The 19,537-nt window shown below is 36.8% G+C and overlaps 1 protein-coding gene across 1 annotated transcript in view; it reads right to left on the reverse strand.

Moving 5' to 3' along the window:
- RNF121 (ring finger protein 121) overlaps positions 1-19,537 on the reverse strand; it is a 106,284-nt gene that overhangs the window by 71,226 nt on the left and 15,521 nt on the right. The window contains exon 2 of the mRNA XM_016422031.2: positions 3,927-3,964. Within this exon, the coding sequence (XP_016277517.2) occupies positions 3,927-3,964 (38 nt within the window). The remainder of the gene's footprint in view (positions 1-3,926; positions 3,965-19,537) is intronic.

A 19,537-nucleotide genomic window follows, 5' to 3' on the forward strand; every position in this document is an offset into this window, starting at 1 on the left:
TGCCCAAAACTATTTTAAATCTAACATTTCTACCAGATCGTTTTCCAGTTTTCCTAGCAGTTTTTAAAGTAACTTATGATTTCAACTTAATCAGTTATTCAGTACTATTGTTTCAGATTCTCTGTTGTAAAAAATAGACTCGAATACAGGACTACAATCCCCACGAGCCTTTGCTCCACTTCCCCAGAATGCCTTGTAATCTCACCTGGGCCGAGATCGAGAAGGTATTTAAGCTGATTCAAAGGCTTTTGAGGGGCTTGGCTTTTTTTTTGGACTTCCGTTTTGGAGCAGGCGGTCTCTTGCATGATGTGAGGTTATTTGGTCTAGGCCTCTGGCCTAGGCACATGTTTCTTACTTGTATATTCTTTAATCTTTAACTTTTAATAAACCTCTAAAAAATATAATACTCCTTGCAGAGAGAAACTAATTTCTACCTGCCTCAGTCTCCCCATCTCCCCTAAATTTTAACTGTTACATGTTGTCTAGAATGATCCATTCTATGACCCTTTTTCCTAAACAATACCACATGGTTTTGATGACTGTTGCTTTATAATATGATTTAAGGTTTAGAAGTACTATTCCTCCTGAATACAATGGCTGAGGGGACATGACAGAGGAGAGACTCTAAACGAACATTCTAATGCAAATACTAACAACATGGCAATGGGTTCGAATCAAGAACACATGTGATACCCAGTGGAATCACGCGTCGGCTACGGGGGTTGGGAGGGAGGAAAAGAAAATGATCTTTGTCTTTAATGAATAATGCATGGAAATGATCAAATAAAATACTATACAATTAAAAAAAAAAAGAAGTTCTATTCCTCCTTCGTCTATTTCTTTTTATCATTTCCCTTCATATTCCAGAACTTTTGTTTTTCCAAATGAATTTTTTAAACATTTTGTCACGTTTTTTGAAGTATCTCTTTGGTAATTTAATTGGTATAGCATTAAAAGTACAAATTTTATATATTATTATTTTTATTATATTGGCACAGCCAATCCATAAACACTGAATATTCATCTACTTATTTAATTTGTTCTTTTTTTCTGAAGGAGCACTTTGTAATTGAATCTATATAAGTCTTTGTGTGCTTTGGTAAGTTGATGCCTAGGCATTTTTATCTTGTAGTTAAATGGAATTTCCCTATTTTTGCTTCTTGGGTTTTATTACTATATTAGTAGTACTGTTGATTTTTGAGGATTTATTTTGTAGCCTGAAATTTTGCTGAAACTATTGTCTCAACTAGTATCTCTGCTGATTCCCTAGGATTTACTAAGTACATCATCATATGATCAGCAAATAGAGATAGTTTCACTTAATAGTTCTATTATATTATGCTCCCTTCCAGTTTGTCAATCTCTCTTAAGACTGAATTCAATACAATACTCCAGATGTATTTTAAGTATTAAAAAGAAGTATGGAATAATTAATTCCCATGACGTAGACACTGGCCTACCAATGCAGCATTAATTTCCTTTAGAAGGTTATATCATACTAATGGCTCATTCTGGGCTTGTAGTCCTCAGGCTAAAATCCTCAGGCTGTCCTTATATGAACTACAATCAAGTCATGCTTCTCCCATCCTACATTTATGTATCTGAACCATTTAATCTAAATGTAAGACTTTATTCCTACTTAATTCCACTTAGTTCATTTTATTATAACTTTCCAAACCATTCTGAATCATGATTTCATCATTCAACCGAGCTATAACACTCAGCTTTGTATCTAATTTGAGCTTCGTAGAAACTTTGTTGAAAAGGAAGAACATGTGTTAGTTCCATTTAATAGAAAGCTAAGACTCAAAGTTAGATGACCTTGCCAATTGTAAATTTTTTGAATAGTATCTTACTTCCATGTAATGATTCAAACTATTCCTCGAATCAAGCATTCCTTTCCTATCTTGATCCTTCTCTTACCTTCCCTGTAAAGTCTTTCTTAAGTTCCCCAGATGGAACTATTTTCTCCCTCCTCAAATTTTCCTGCCACATTTTAACTGAAACACTTTTTCTTGATCACATTCTGTCCCGTCAGTTTTGCAAATTCAAATAACATCCAATCCAAACCTCATCTAACAGAGAAGTCTTCTATAACATTTCCCAATAAGTGGTCAATCAGTCTTCACCCAAAGATCTTCAGTGAGGGGAAAACTATCTACAGAGAGCAGTCTATGCTGCCTTTCCCCACCTAACTTCAATCCTAAATCTGCCTCTCTGAAACTTTATTCTTTCAATAAACATTTATTAATTACCTACTACGTTCAATGAACTATATCTGAGCATCTCTGCACTTAAGATGCTTACATTCTAGTGAGGGAAAAACAAATATATGCCTAGATTAAATTGATTTTAAAATATACAAAGTAATATTAAACATATGTAATGGGAGAGACATTAACAATTGTTTGGATCAGGAAAGATTTCTCATAGGCACTTGATCTGAGTCTTAATAATTACAAATTCTATAAAGTAAAGGAGTATATATTTCTGGTTCTAGACTCTTGGGCCAAGCACCAGAAACTGATTTCCTCTTCTCTATGACAATGATTAAAACACTTGAAGTCAGCTATCATGCTCTAGCCTGTCCTTTCCCATCTTCTTCTCCCACCTCTAACTGTATTCTTTTCTTCAGATTAAGTCTCCAGTTCCTGTCCAATGGCATGATCTTAAGACTCTTCATCAACTTGGGTTCCTTTCTTTAGATGCATGTCAGCTTAACAATGTCCTTCTTCAAACATGGTGCCAAAGGCTTAATGTAATGTAAGACAAGCTATGACCTAAGCAGTACGTAATGCAATGGACAATTTATTATTTTCAACATGCTAGAAACTATAATTTTTTTCAAGCAGATGAAGTTGGATATAGTAGAATATAAGCTCCTAAAAGTCGAGAACTATAATTTTTTAACTTTACATATGCCCAGCATATAAAAGCACTCAAAATTTATCTGCTCACTGAATAGTGAGACAACTCTGATTATTAGGAAGTTGTTTACTATATTTAATGTATATCTGCTCTGAAACCTAAAATTTCTAATTCCTAGGATTATTACTAGAATGGGAATATTAACATAACTTGTTAAGGGGATTAATATGCTTTTTCCAAGGCCCCCCCTCCTTCATTGCAAAAATGAGGAACCTGGGGTATGGAACACCATATATAACATTTAACTTTTTTAATAAGTTGGTTAGTCTTGTGGAATTGTTTTTCTTCTTTTAAAATTCATCATTATAAGGGATAGCTCTTTGGTAGGCAATGTAGATGATGTAAAAACAAAAAATAAAAATTGTTATTTTAAAACAAACCAAAACTCACTCTTCTTCAGGTCCTGGATGGAACTCACGACAGAATGAACGATCATGTGCTGGGTAGAAAAACTAAATTTTTTAATATCCTTGAGAAGTTTAGGGCCAGGAATGACTTCTAGCTTGTCTGGATACTATAAAGCTGCTATCAGAATACTAACTTCATATAAAACATTAAGTATGAGGGGTCCCTTAAAAACAGTTCTTAACTTGGAATCTATAAACTGGTTTTTAAGAAATATTTTGATAACTTTTTGATATAAATGATTTCTTTTTAAACCTACATATTTTGTGTATTTAAAAACATAATTTCTGTGGAATCTGTAGCCTTCGGCCAACTGCCAAAAGGATCTATGACAAATAAAAGGTTAAGAACTCCTAATCTAATCCAAACTTCTCATTTTATGTGAGAAAACTAAGATCTGAAAGATGAAGGACTTACCCAAGGTCACTTATGTAGCAGAATCCTGAGACTAATTATAAATCTAGAGTTATTCTCACTATACCACATTACATTAAAAAAAAAATCAATGGACAATCAGTTCACTTTGTCCTGTTCCATGCAGGTACATCAGTTACTAGGCCCTCATCTGGTACAGTCCCAGCAATAGCACTTACCTCCATCGTTCCTCAGGGGACAGGTCTGAAAGATCAACCTGAGAAAAAAAATACCATCAGAAAACCAGTTACCATTATTGTGACATGATAAACCCTGCTAAACACTTTAATAATATGGCCACAAACAATTTCAACAATGGCTACCAAGGTCCCTAGAAAAGTAAAAGCCTCATTTCCTTCCAGGGACTTTCCCTGATTATTCTAGCCCACAATGCTCTCTTTCTCTTCTCTACTTCCCATACTATCACTCACTTAGGCCCTTATTTGCATAATGAGTCTATTATTTAACTTTAGGAGACTTTCCATGGTGCAATAGAATGAGCACTGAGTCAGGAGCAATGAAGTTCAAATCTTGCCCCTGACACTTACTAGACATATGCATCTGGTTAACTCCCTCATGTCTCTGGTCTTCAGTTTTCTTATATGTAAATTTAGGAGGCTGAACTCCAAGGTCCTTTCCACCTCTAAGTATTTGACTTCATAAACATTTGTACTATTTTACACCACCTCCACTCATTTTGGTCCTTAATTATTGACAGTCTTATATTATTTCCTCTACTAAGGCTTATTCCCAGTGCCTTTACCACAACACAGAGGTGACTTAGAAGGCTCAGTGAAATCAAAATTGTGGCAAGTCCTACCAAGTAGGAAAGGTTTCCACTATAGATGTGGTAATGGTTTGTGTGCCTGTTATTCAAACACTAGACCAGCTGAATTATAAAAGGCTTACCAGATGCTTGTTTTTTTGTTTTGTTTTGTTTTGTTTTGTTTTATTCCTGGAAAATTCCTGAAGTCCTTTAACTAAAGCCTGGAGAGAGGAGCTATTCCACCTTTTAGAAAGAATACCCACATCAGTGAAATCACAGATCTTTAAAGTGTTGAAGAACTGGATATAGAGTCAAGTCATCTTGGATCAAGTTCTCTCTTTCCTACTGCAATATTAATAATGATCATAACAACAGCTTAACAGTATATGTATGTTTATGTATATATATGATATACATCATATATATATATATACATCATATACATATACATATACATATACATATACATCATATATATACATATATATATATATACATCATAAATGAATTGTCTCATTTGATTCTTTAATTCTGTACAATATGGCAGGTAATATTATCCCCATTTTGCAGATGAGAAAATGGAATCTTAGATGAAGTGGCTTATTTTCATATCTTTACTAAGTGTTAGTTGGAACATGAACCCAAGCATTAAAGTCTAACCCCAGAGCTTTTTTTTTAACAGCAGCATAGATGCTGCCATGGTGATGAAATGAGATGATAAATAAAAAACTATTGCAAAGTAAATTTTGTAAACTATTAAATCTCTATGGCCTATGACCATTATTATTGACGCAAGTCAGGAAGGGGAGAAAATCCTGGTCTCCTACACATATGCTTCCATTTCTTTTGAGAAAGGCAGAATATAAGGCAAAAGACTGTGAAAGCTGATCCTGTGATTTTTGGATAATATACCGAAAACTGTGGTTAGCTTTTGGAAAACAAGTGCTACTCAAATGCTAAAGGAAAGTGAGAATCTAGTTCCTATCTTTTGTTCTGAAAAAAAAAAAAAACTGGAAAGTTGATAGTCAACAAGCATTTATTAAAAACTACTATGTTCTAGGTAACATACTAGGGATACACACAAAAAAGGTCAAAACAAGCTTCTTCTGGCTAAAGACTGTTTCATTCTTTGTATTTGCATCCTCAATATCTAGTCACATAAGAATTTAATTGACTGGTCCAAGTAGTCAAAGCACATCTACAATTGTTCTATAAGTTAGACTCAAAGCAAAGATTGCTAACCTTTTTGGGTTCCCTTACCCTTAGGCTTTAAAATCTTCCAGTAAACCCTGTTTAATATGAAAGGATATAAAGTACAGTCAACCATGTTTTTTCACCTAAGAAACAAAACAATCTTAATGTTCTGTACTTTGATACAAGAAGACACTGGGGTTCAGGCTACGTATGACTACTCTATGGGGTCATGGTCTTTGAGACAATACTGGATTAGTAAATAATAATTCATATCTTGATAGTTCTATAGTTGCTGTTCCAAACCTCTCATTAAGCCTTCCATGTCACTCCCAACTCTCAACCGCTCACATACTTCATCAAAAAAAAATTGTCCCAAAGTCCCTCCTTTCCCCTTCCTCTCATTTCATATCATTCTGATATATTCTTCTACTGAAGAGGTGGCCCTTCTTGAAGAAAGTGATCTCAGATGAAGAGATGATTCTTCTTGCCAAGGAAAATCTATCTACATGTGTCTATCCCTTCTCCTGACTTGTCCAACAAACTGCCCTCATTAAATACTCACTGTTTTACCTTCAATATCTCCCTAGCTACTGGCTCCTCTGTTGCCTACAAGCAAGCCCAAGTCTCCTACATTCTCAAAAAAACAACTTTCACTTGATTCATTCACCCCTGCCACCTACTGTCCAATTACCTCCTCTCTCTTTCTCAGTTAAAACTGGAAAAAGCTCAAATGAATTGAAAAAAAAAAATCAAGGAGTATCTCTATTTCCTTTCCTCTTAAAAATTCTTTTGGAATTTTATTTCCAGTCTCATCATTCACCTGAAGTTGCGCTCTTCAAAGTTACCAATGATATAATTGCCAAAACCAATGGTCTTTTCTCAAATCTAATTCTCCTTGATTTCTCTTCAGCATTTCACACTGCTATCACCTGCTTCTGTCTCCTCAGTCAATAACATTTATTAAGCACATACTGTGAGCCAGACACTGTCCAGAGAGTGCTGGGAATACAAAGAAAGACAAGGAGCTCAGAATCTAATAGAATATACATATACATACATACATACAATATGGAAATAATCAACAGAGGAAGGCACTAGAACTAAGAAGGATCAGGAAAAACTTCTAGTAGAAGGTAGGATTTTATTTAAGACTTGAAGGAAGCCAGGGAGGCTAAAAGGTGAAGATGAGGAGGGAGATTTCCAGGCATGGGAGATTACATTAAAAATGCTCAAAGTTGGGGGGCAGCTGGGTAGCTCAGTGGATTGAGAGCCAGGCCTAGAGATGGGAGGTCCTAGGTTCAAATCTGGCCTCAGACACTTCCCAGCTGTGTGACCCTGGGCAAGTCACTTGACCCCCATTGCCTAGCCTTTACCACTCTTCTGCCTTGGAGCCAATACTCAGTATTGACTCCAAGACGGAAGGTAAGGGTTTAAAAAAAAAATGCTCAAAGTTGAAAGATGAAAGTCTCTTCTTTGAGGTACAGCAAGGGGGCTTGTGTTACTTGACTGGAGTAAGTGGAGGGAAGGGAGGAAAAACTAAAAAGATAGGAGTGGGTAAAGTTGGGAGGGGAAATTTAAAAGGGCTTTGAATGCCAAATAGAGGATTTTCTATGATACTAAAAGTGATAAGGGGCCATTGAAAAGGGAGATGACAGATCAGACTTGCATTTTAGGAATATCATTTTGACAACATTTGACAGAAGATAGACTATAGTGTAGTAATGGTGAAGATTCTTTTAGAGAGAAGTGCTGCCCCCCCACAGCCCCACCACCACTGACTTTCACACTTCTATCTTGCTAAATGAATACCAGTGGCTCCTTGTTACCTCTAGGATCAAATATAAATTCATTTGGCATTCAATGTTCTTCTTAACTTTGCCTCATCTTACTTTTCCTGCTTTATTACACACTACACCCTTCCAGGAACTCTTAAAGACAAACCAATCTTACCTTCCTGTTATTTCTTACATAGAATACTCCCATCTCCTTTCTTCATACCTTGAAATATACTTCCATATAAGAATCTCCTTCAAACATCAACTGAAGCACTACTTTCTGCACATGAGACCTTTCCATACCAAGAAATAAAAGTAGCACTTTGCAGGTACCTTGGATTCAAAACTAAAGTTCAAATCTGGGATTTATCATATTCCAGCTGAAGTCTTGGATAAGTAATCTGAATCTTTATTTCTTTATCTTTAAATTAGGGATGATAACAATGGCACACTTTTACTTTTCTTCCCTTTCCTCATATATAAAATGGAATAATGATAATACAAGCATTCTTCTAGTAAAGTCTTTCTATAATGCTCATAGTGTGGAAGTGACCCTGGGTCTTTAAAAGCTAAGTAAGTCAGTGAAGCATGAACTCTGGCAAGACCACCAAGCTGCACATCCAACAACAGAATATTCAACACTGAACACCAGTCTAGTTTAACAAGTTCAACTCCAAAATGCATTTGGGGGGACCTCTGTCCTACAGACAGAGGACCTGCAATTGGAGAAGGAAGTGACTATACTGTTGAAATAAATAATTCCTGAAGTAATACTTATACTACCTAAAGAAAGCTTAGCATTGCATTACTGATGCTTTCAAATTATGGTGGTAGGGGGCAGCTGGGTAGCTCAGTGGATTGAGAGCCAGGCCTAGAGATGGGAGGTCCTAGGTTCAAATCTGACCTCAGACACTTCCCAGCTGTGTGACCCTGGGCAAGTTACTTCACCCCCATTGCCTAACCCTTACTGCTCTTCTGCCTTGGAACCAATACACATTATTGATTCCAAGACAGAAGGTAAGGGTTTAAAAAAAAAATTTATGGTGGTAGGCTTCTGAGTTTCTTGGACAGAAGGATCAAACCACTTAAAGAGATAAAAAAATTAATTCAGATTATTCACTGCCTGAAAGATCAAATACTGAAGTTGAAGCTTAAATATTCTGACCACATGGTGAGAAGACAGGGAAAGATTGAAGGCAGAATGGGAAGGCATAGGATGAGATGGATAGATAGTGCCATGGAAACAATGAACATGAACTTGGACAGACTTCAGAAGGACCTGGCATGCTATGGTTCATGAGGAAGAGTAGGACATGACTGAATAAATGAACAACTACCACCACCTGCCTCATTTTAATGAACTAGACATGAATGAAATAAGTGACTGAAAAAATACTGTACTGCCATAAAGACTTACTCTGGGCTAAAAACTATTTAAAGTGCAAGAGAAACAAAAACAAAAGCAGAGTCCCTGGAGTATATATATTCTGGATTATATATATTCTAATAATGGGAGACATCACATAAAAGAACAAAGTGGCTAGGGAGACTCCAATGATGACAACTGACAACATAGAAGGTAGAGAGGCTTAATTTTTGTTTTGCTTCTATTTCTCAGCTAAAGAAAATGATCTTTCGAATGCAAAAGCAGAACAAAAAAAGCTAACAAGTGCTGATTCCAAAGGTAAATAATAAGAGAACACCTAGTTGCCCTTGATTAATTCAAGTCACCTGGCCAAGATGAAAACCATTGTACAGTACCAAAAGAACTGGCAGAGATGTGATTCCTGAGTCTCTGCCAAAAATATGTTAAAGAAAGTGAAAAAAAACAGAAGTCCAACAGTACAAATGACATCCTAGTTTAAAAAAAAAAGGATGAGAAAGAGAAAACTTATAGGTTAGTGAGATTTACTTTAATTCCTGGGAAATTTTTAGAATGGATAATTAAAGAGATGATTAGTGAACATCTAACCAAGGAATCTATGATTATAAAGCTCATAAAACATAGCTTCATTAAGGTCATATCATGCCAAACTAAATTTATTTCTCCTTTTAACAAAGTGACTAAATTAGTAGATCAGAGGAATTTCATAGATAACAGTTTACTTACATTTTAACAAGGCAATTCATAAAGTATCTTATATTCTTCTTAGGGAAAAACATGAAGACTGAGGTCTAAGTGAGAAAACAATTAAAAGTATTCAGAATTGGTGGAAGGGCCATACTTAATGAGCAGATGTGTCAAAGTATCCAGTCAAGTGTTCCAGGGTGCTGTGGTTTGTTCTAGGACTATTTTGGATATACAGTTCTAAGACTGGATAAAATCATAGATGCACAGCAACCAAACCTGCAGATAACTCTAGGCCAGAAGAAATAACATGTTGAGAATTGGGATAAATCTAAGAAAATAAAAAGGCTTTCTATAGAAGGTGGTTCTACAGTTGTACTAAAGTCAAAGGATTTCAAGAGGTAGAAGTGAAGGAGGAACACATTCCAGATATGGGGGAGATGCAAAGACAAAAGTGAAATGGCTTCATGTCAGGGACCTGCAAGAAACAGCAATTAGACAAGCATGGCTAAATGGCAGAGTAAGTGAAGAGAAATAAAAGGTAAGAGGATAGGAAGGACATAGCCAGGGGCCAGGGTATTAAGAGATTTAAATACTAAATCAAGGACTTTTTATTTGATCCTAGAGATAAGAGGGGGATCCTGGACTTTACTGACAAGAAGAGTGACACAATCAAGACTTTAACTTTAAAAAACCATTTTGAAGGCCAGCTAGGTGGGACAATGGATAGAGTACTGGACCTGGAGACAGGAAGAGCTGAGTTCAAATCCACTCTCAAACATTTACTAGCTGTGTGACCCTGGGCAAGTTATTTAACTCTGTCTCCTGCCCTAGCAAATTTTTAAAAAATCATTTTGAAAGGCAAAAGGATGATAAAAATGCAATGAGGAGAAGTTTGAGACAAGGAGACCAATTAGAAGGCTATTCCAATAGCCCATTTGGAGGGCCCAAACTAAGAATGGTAGCCGCATAAGAAGTTGATATAGACAATTGAAGGCATTAAAATAGGCAAGGAGGAGACCAAATTATCGCTCTTTGCAGATGACATGATGGTCTACTTAAAGAATCCTAGAGATTCAACCAAAAAGCTAATCGAAATAATCAACAACTTTAGCAAAGTTGCAGGATACAAAATAAACCCACATAAGTCATCAGCATTTCTATATAATTCCAACACAGCTCAGCAGCAAGAACTAGAAAGAGAAATCCCATTCAAAATTACCTTAGACAAAATAAAATACTTAGGAATCTATCTCCCGAGACAAACACAGGATCTATATGAACACAACTACAAAACACTTTCCACACAACTAAAAATAGACTTGAACAATTGGAAGAACATTAACTGCTCATGGGTAGGACGAGCCAATATAATAAAAATGACCATCCTACCCAAACTCATCTATTTAGTGCTATACCCATGGAACTTCCAAAATTTTTTTTTACTGATTTAGAAAAAACCATAACAAAGTTCATTTGGAAGAACAAAAGATCAAGGATATCCAGGGAAATAATGAAAAAAATACAAAGGAAGGGGGTCTTGCAGTCCCAGATCTCAGACTATATTACAAAGCAGCGGTCATCAAAACAATTTGGCACTGGCTAAGAGTCAGAAAGGAGGATCAGTGGAATAGGCTCAGGGCAAGCAACCTCAGCAAGACAGTATATGACAAACCCAAAGATCCCAGCTTTTGGGACAAAAATCCACTATTTCATAAAAACTGCTGGGAAAATTGGAGGACAGTGTGGGAAAGATTAGGCTTAGATCAACACTTCACACCCTACACCAAGATAAATTCAAAATGGGTGAATGACTTGAACATAAAGAAGGAAACTATAAGAAAATCAGGCGAACACAGAATAGTATACATGTCAGACCTTTGGAAAGGGAAATACTTCAAAACCAAGCAAGAATTAGAAAGAGTTACAAAATGCAAAATAAATAATCTGGATTACATCAAATTAAAAAGTTTTTGTACAAACAAAACCAATGTAACCAAAATCAGAAGGGTAGCAACAAATTAGGAAACAATCTTCATAAAAACCTCTGACAAAGGTTTAATTACTCAAATTTATAAAGAACTAAATCAATTGTACAAAAAATCAAGCCATTCTCCAATTGACAAATGGGCAAGGGACATGAACAGGCAGTTCTCAGCCAAAGAAATCAAAACTATTAATAAGCACATGAAAAAGTGCTCTATGTCTCTTATAATCAGAGAGATGCAAATCAAAACAACTCTGAGGTATCATCTCACACCTAGCAGATTGGCTAACATGACAGCTATGGAAAGTAATGAATGCTGGAGGGGATGTGGCAAAGTGGGGACATTAATTCATTGCTGGTGGAGTTGTGAATTGATCCAATCATTCTGGAGGGCAATTTGGAACTATGCCCAAAGGGCGATAACGGAATGTCTGCCCTTTGATCCAGCCATAGCACTGCTGGGTCTGTACCCCAAAGAGATAATGGACAAAAAGACTTGTACAAAAATATTCATAGCTGCACTCTTTGTGGTGGCCAAAAACTGGAAAATGAGGGGATGCCCATCAATTGGGGAATGGCTGAACAAATTGTGGTATCTGTTGGTGATGGAATACTATTGTGCCAAAAGGAATAATAAAGTGGAGGAATTCCATGGAGACTGGAACAACCTCCAGGAAGTGATGTAGAGCGAAAGGAGCAGAACCAAAAAAACATTCTACACAGAGACTGATACATTGTGGTACAATCGAAGGTGATGGACTTCTCCATTAGTATCAATGCAATGTCCCTGAACAATCTGCAGGGATCTAAAAAATACTGCCCACAAGCAGAGGATAAACTGTGGGAGTAAAAACACCGATGAATAGCAACTGCTTGACTACAGGGTTGGAGGAGATAAGACTGAGGAGAGACTCTAAATGAACACTATAATGAAAATTCCAACAACAGGGAAATGGGTTCGAGTCAAGAACACATGTGATAACCAGTGGAATCATGTGTCGGCTATGGGAGAGGGAAAGGCGGGGGGGGGGGGGGGGGGGGGGGGGGGGGGAGGGTGGAGGAAAAGAAAATGATCTTTGTTTCCAGTGAATAATGTATGAAAACGACCAAATAAAATAATGTTTAAAAATTAAAAAAAAAAAGAAGTTGATATAGACAAGAGATGTGACAACTAATTGTAAACAAAGGATGAGTGAAAGTAAAGAGTCAAGAGTGGCACTTGTGAAGATTGAATTTAGCTATCTCCTGACTGTAACAATCAAGATACTTAGCTCTTTTTTTATTGTGAAGATAAAATTCTAATCTCCTGATTGTAACAGTGAAGGTACTTAGCTCTTACTTTATAGTGAAGCTATAATTTTAAACTACAATCTATTTTTAGATCTTAACTACAAAAAGGTGTTAAGTAACTACAAAAGGTGAATTAACCACAAAAAAGGTGTTAAGTAACTACAAGAGGTGAACTACAAAGAGGTATTAAGTAACCCAAAGATATAATCTAACCAAAGAAGGTGAGAACTAAAGAATGGGCAGACCTGGAGAAAAAGAGTCTGCTGAGATTGGTAGACATGAAAGGAGGTGACACAAGAGAAAAAGGTCTTTAAATAGAGGGAAAAAAAAACTGAAGAGGGATTCAGATTCAGACATTCTGATGAGTTCTAAGACAATCAGTCACCAGGGCTTGGAGTGAGAGGTCAGTCAGTTGGAGCTGAAAGGGAAGATGGACAATTGGATTCAGACAATCGGGCATAGTTGGACTGGAGGAACTCGTGCAGGAGACTTCAGACTGCTTTCATTTAGATGGTCATCGTTGATGAGTGAAAGGCTGACTTAGTGACCCCACCTTTCTGGAGGTGTGAAGCCTTCAGGAAAGGCCCAACTTCTTGAGACTCTTCCCCTGGCTGGGACTTAGAATTTCTAACTGATATCAGAAGAAGCCAGAGTTTCTTTTTTTCTTTTCTTTTCTTTTCTTTTCTTTTCTTTTCTTTTCTTTTCTCTTTTCTTTCTCTCTCTCATTCTTTAATATCTTCCTTCTATTGTAAATATTATAAATAAACTATCATAAATTCCATTTACTTTAGTAATTCATTTTGGGATTTAGAATTAAATCCTTGGCAGCCACCTAATTAATATATTTCAGAGTCCAACCACAATTAATTTTAATACACTGAAGTTATGAAGCTGGTGATATAGTAATAGGGATGTTTCAAATTGGATCTCCCACAGAGTAACAGGGAAGAGGGGTAGCTTTGGAGAGAAAGACATCAAGTTCTGTTTTTGACAAGTCTGAGATATCTATGGGGCATCTAATCTGAAATGTCCAATGGATAATTGGTGATAGTGGACTGCATCTAGGGCTAGAAATGCAGATATGAAAATAATTGAACTCATGGAAGCTGATGAGAGAGTATATAGAGAAAAGAGAGAAGAGTCCAGACCTGGGGGAAAAGGGGAGAGAATAGGAAATATGAGCATGAAATATATAAAGATCCAACCAAGGAAACAGAGGAGTGTCATACAGGTAGGAGAACAGTTACAAATATCTAAAGAAATACTATCCAGTAAAAATTGGTTAATGATGTCAAATGTTTCATTAGTCAAGAAGAATGAGTGAGTTGCAAAAAGCATTAGATTTTGCAATTAAGAGATGACTGGTTTTTTTGAGAAAGCAGTTTCAGTTAAGTGAGGTCAAAAGCTAGATTGCATAGGTTTCAGAAGACAGTAAGAGAAGAAGTGGAGTTATTGAGAATTTTTTTCACAGAGTTTAACTAAGATGAGGAGGAGGGATACAGAAAGACAACCAACAAGGAAGAAGCTAGTAGATAGGGAAAGACAGATGATACAAAGTGAGGATGACAACCCATTAAACATTTCTACTCCCACTACACAAGGTTCATTGATATCTTGTGGGGATTGGGTAGAAAGGGAACAAGTATTTATTAGGTACCTACTATGTGCTAAACTCTCTATAAATATCATCTCATTGATCTAAGAATTAACAGCAAAAGGAGTTAGAAGAAATAGCTATGGGAAGATTAAAGAAGGCAGCCCATGACATGAAAAACATAGAAAGGAGTAGGAAAAAGAGAATGAGAAAAAAGTCAAAGAGCAGGACACAACACCATTTTAAAGAAGCAAGCTATTAATAATGGGCACAAGTCTAAAGTTGCTATTCACCTTTCTGGTTAATTTGCCTTGTCCTAGCTAAGTACACACCACCATTTGCAGCCCAGATTCTGGGGCAGAAGGGAGTTCCACAAACAGCTCTTCCAAATGGCTTCAAGTAGAGGTATAATCTGTTCTATACTGTAGAGAAACTAGGGTAAAAGAGAACTTGGCTGGACCTGAGCAGACATGTAAAGAGTCTGCCACATTTCCTTTCTAAAAGCAATCTGGAGAATAAAGAGTTATCTTGATTTCCTTAGAGCAAATTTCCTAAAACAGAAATCATTCCTCTCTTGCCCTTCAATGAGAAAACAATTAAACCAAAACTTTTGTTAACACACTCCTCTTCCTCCAGAAAAGGCCTGAAGTCTAGCTCCAAATTTAATGTGCCTTTTAGAGAAAAGGAAGGAGAAACCTGTCAGGCTGGCTTCACAAAAGTACTGCTCTAAAGACTTCCCTGGGAGAATTAGTTACCAGGGCAGCAGAAGGTCTAACATCGTCATACCCAAAGGCTATAGCTTCAAAGAAGACTAAGCTAACCAGGATTTTAAATGCCACAATGAGCCTTACAACACCTGGCACAACTACCAGAGAAAGTTTCAATAAAAAGGTCCAAGTTCAACACCTCCAGCAAATATGTTCAGCAAAGGAAGCTTTAGTATTCTTCCCAAAGGGACCAAAAGCAATTCACTAAGCATATGAATGCCCACTACAAGCTTACCACTGGTTTAAGACTCTAGGTCAGAATATGATGAAGATGTTATGGAAGTGTAATGTGAATTACAATAACAATAACATTTCTATAAGGTACTGCAACCATTCCCCAAATATGGAACACACTCTTTCAACATTTCTTTTGTTGTTTATTCAGTTACTTTTCAGTCATGTCCAACTCTTAGTGATCACAACTGGGGTTTCCTTGGCAAAGACACTAGAGTGGTTTGAGGCAAACAGAGTTAAGTGACTCCCTCCCCCTCCCCCCAGTCATACAGCTAGTTACTCTGAGGTCAGACAACCTATCTACTGTGCTACCTATCTATCCAACATCACTGTCTATATGGCCTGGAAGGCCAATTCAGGTTCCCTATTCTCTTTAGCTAATAGTGATCCCTCCCTTTTCAAAATTTCCTGGGATAATTTCTTTAGATTTCTCTTTTGTCCTTATTTACATCATCCCTTGTATTATATTTATTTGTGAATGTGTTCTTAGTAAACTGCAAATTTCTTGAAGGCAGAAACTATTATTTTCCATCTTTTTATCCCCTGAGCCAAGATTAGTTACACACATGAAAAATGCTTCTATATCTACTGAAGCTTCCTTTGCTGAACATATTTGCTGGAGGTGTTGAACTTGGACCTTTTTACTGAAACTTTCTCTGATAGTTGTGCCAGGTGTTGTAAGGCTCATTGTGGCATTTAAAATCCTGGTTAGCTTAGTCTTCCTTGAAGCTATATACTAAATTTACATAGAGCTTTTCTTTAGAAAAAAGAAGAAAACTGATTTAAGAACAAAGAACTGGTAAAAAAATTGAATTTAATTAAGAATACCAGAGATAGCCAGGTATGAATAAGTTCATGTGTCTTATCAATCTGCATTTTTCTGACTACTGTACTAAGAACTGAGATAAACTATGATTATTAAGTAGGATAGGATAGACTTCAGTTATCACAACTTGGGGCAGATTTAGCCCAATCTCCTAAGAAACTACATTCTCTACGGATGTCTGTGCTTTCAAGGTTCATCTCCTCTTGCTTTCCATCCATTCACTGCTCTGGGCATCAATCCAGGGCACTATGGGTTGGGGGGAGAGAGAGATACACTCTGAGACTCAGTACTTAGAGACAATGTGAGATTAAGGCCAGGCTTCAAGTGATTTATAATCAAAAGTTTAGATGCCATCTGGGTTCTGCCTAAAAACTTGAACAGTACGTAAACATGCATTAAACATTTGCAATTTAGTCTGCTCTGTTTATCCATGAGCAAAACCCATGGGGCCTTTGTTAACTATCATACACCAAGAGGATATGGGGATGAGAAGGGAGGAATGTAAGTTTCTATATTCTAATAGTAATAACAATAATGACATTGCATATCATAGTTTAAAAACACTTCCCTCACAATTATGTAAAATAGGCCATGCAAGCAGATTATTAACCCTATTTTCCAGGTTATCATGAAGTACATGGTCACATAGTTAGTAGATGAGCCAAAATCAAATCCAGGTCCTCAAGTTTCAAATTCAGTGCTTTTCCAACCACCTCTGTCTATGAGTCTTTTCCTCCCAGTCAGGCCTCATTCCTCTCATCGTAATGCAAGCAAGCAATGCAGGCTCTAAACTTTAGAAGGTGGGTCTGTCCTATCAACCCAACTAGATAGTAATCAGTTCTTGAAAGTTAGTGAAAAAAAAAATGCCTTTTATTTATTCTCGTCCCCAATCAGGGCACAGGCATAAAAATTTTAAGGTGCTTCATACATTCTTGTAAATTATTAGATAAAAATATGTTCTTTATATACAGGGGTTGGACAATTTTACACAACTAAGAAAGTGAGCTAAGAATGATTTTTACATTTAAGATTAAATTTTTCCTAAAAGAATGTATACTTATTCATTCAGTCATTTACAAGTACTTACTGACATTCCAGTCCCCCACTGGATGGGAGAGAAGAAAAGAAATAAAAAGCATGTTTTTGTTCCCCAGAAACTGATGACCATCTGGTTAGATTGAAAAGAAAGACAAAAAGACTAGAATTCCAGAAGCAGCTTCACCTATTGGGTACTTCAGCTACATTTCAAAATTCAAAAGTCATGGGGCAGCTGGGTAGCTCAGTTGTTTTAAGAGCCAAGCCTAGTCACAGGAGATCCTGGGTTCAAATTTGGCCTCAGACATGTCCTAGCTGTGTGACCCTGGGCAAGTCACTTAACCCCCATTGCCTAGCCCTTCCCACTCTTCTGTCTTGGAACCAATACACAGTACGGATTCTAAAGTGGAAGGTAAGGGTTTTTTAAAAAAAACCAAGTCATTTTGTCATTTTCTCCATTTTTACAGCATTGTCCGTTTCCTCCTGTGTAAAAGGAAAGGCTAAACTTGCTCTTTAAGAAGTGCCTTTTAAATTTGTGATTCTAAAATGATCAGGAAAGGCAATTTGTCATAGCTAGCCATGATGTCAGGAAGACCTGCTTTTGCCTCTGACACATACTGGCTGTGTTACCTTAGAGAAGTTGATCGATTCCTCAGTGCCTCAGACATCTCTCTAAATTATGAGTTATAATGTAGGTGGCAGTCTATATCAGTGAAGAGTTTCCTCAGCTGGTGTTCTTTCTCCCAACAAAATTACAGGTCTGGATGCCCCCAGAATAGAATCAGTGGCAGAACAGGGCCTGGAATTTGAACTCTGATTCGTGAAACCCAAGGTTCATCTAGCTAAGTTATGAGAAATATTGTAGTAATAACAAGTATCAATAATACTCTGGCAAAATGGCTACATTTCAATTCAATTCTACAACCATTTATTAAGTGGCTGTGTACAAAGCTTTGGGCTCAGAGTAAAGACAAGATGCAGATAAGTTCCCCAAAGAGCTCACCATATTTTATAATCTGAATAACAGGTACAGAAATAAATGAAATCCACAGTAAAAAAAGTACATTAGAAAAATGCAAACAAGCACTTACATAATGTCTAGGGGAAAGAGCTAAGAGAAGATGGAGTCAGGGACAATTTCCTGAAGGAAGTAGAATTCTCTAATGGCCAAGAGTTAGAGAACAGATGGGATTTTGACAAGCCAGGAAGAAGGTCAATGATCTAAGGATATGAAATAGCACTCTGAAGGTAGAAAAGGTCAGGGTATATTTGAGGGTTGGTAGTAGTATAGTTTGACTAGAGCACATGGTATTTGGATTGAGTGTACCATGAAAAAAATCTGCAAAAATAAGGGAATGCCAGATTTTGGAAGGTCTCAAACTCCAGACAAAACAGCTTGAACTGTATCTGAATGAATCTAAAGGCATTTAAGCATTTATTATGTACAAAACTTTAGGAAACAAATGGATACCACCCCTCCCCCCAAAAGAGAGGAAAGAAAGGCCTCAAGGAGTTCCCATTTCTTATAAAGAGACATGTAAAGTTTTAACTACAAGTCAAATGAATAGGGTTTGGAGTTCCTGCTGTGCAAGGACACTAAAGTAGATAGTAATGCATCTTCTTCTGTTCCATTTCCATGAATACAGCTGTATCCGTTTGCTGTTGCTGAGTCTTTTTCAGTAGTGTTTCACTCCTGGTAATTCTACTTAGGGTTTTCTTGGCAGAGATACTAGATTGGTTTGCCATGTCTTTCTCCAGTTTATCGGACATATAAGGAAAATGAAGTAAACAGGGTGAAGTGACTTATCCAGGGTCACACAGTTAGTGTCTGAGGTCATATGTAACGCCCAGCATTCTAACCATTATACCACCTAGCTGTGCCATATCAGTTTATTTGAGAGGAAAAAGGAAGCTATAAAAAATTCTGAGCAAAGCAGTGATATGACCTAATGGATATTAGACATATGCACAAAGATGATCAATCTCAAAGAGGGTGAAGAATGGACTAGTGTGGAGAAGAATGTAGAGGTAAGACTTATTAAGAGGGGTTATGTTATGTTAATGCTCAGTGTAGTCTTCTGAAAGCACCAAAGAGTCTCCCAGTGCTGAAATGAGGTTTATCTTCCATAACAAAAACTCTGCTTTTCAATTATCAGGAAACAGATTACACTTTCCAGGGAAGGTGGTGATCCCAAGATGGTCAGGAATTGAAGGATCTCAAAGCACTGTTAATTGTTCTGTGCAGTGATCTTAA

This window comes from Monodelphis domestica, chromosome 4 (assembly GCF_027887165.1).
Source record: "Monodelphis domestica isolate mMonDom1 chromosome 4, mMonDom1.pri, whole genome shotgun sequence".
NCBI lineage: Eukaryota > Metazoa > Chordata > Mammalia > Didelphimorphia > Didelphidae > Monodelphis > Monodelphis domestica.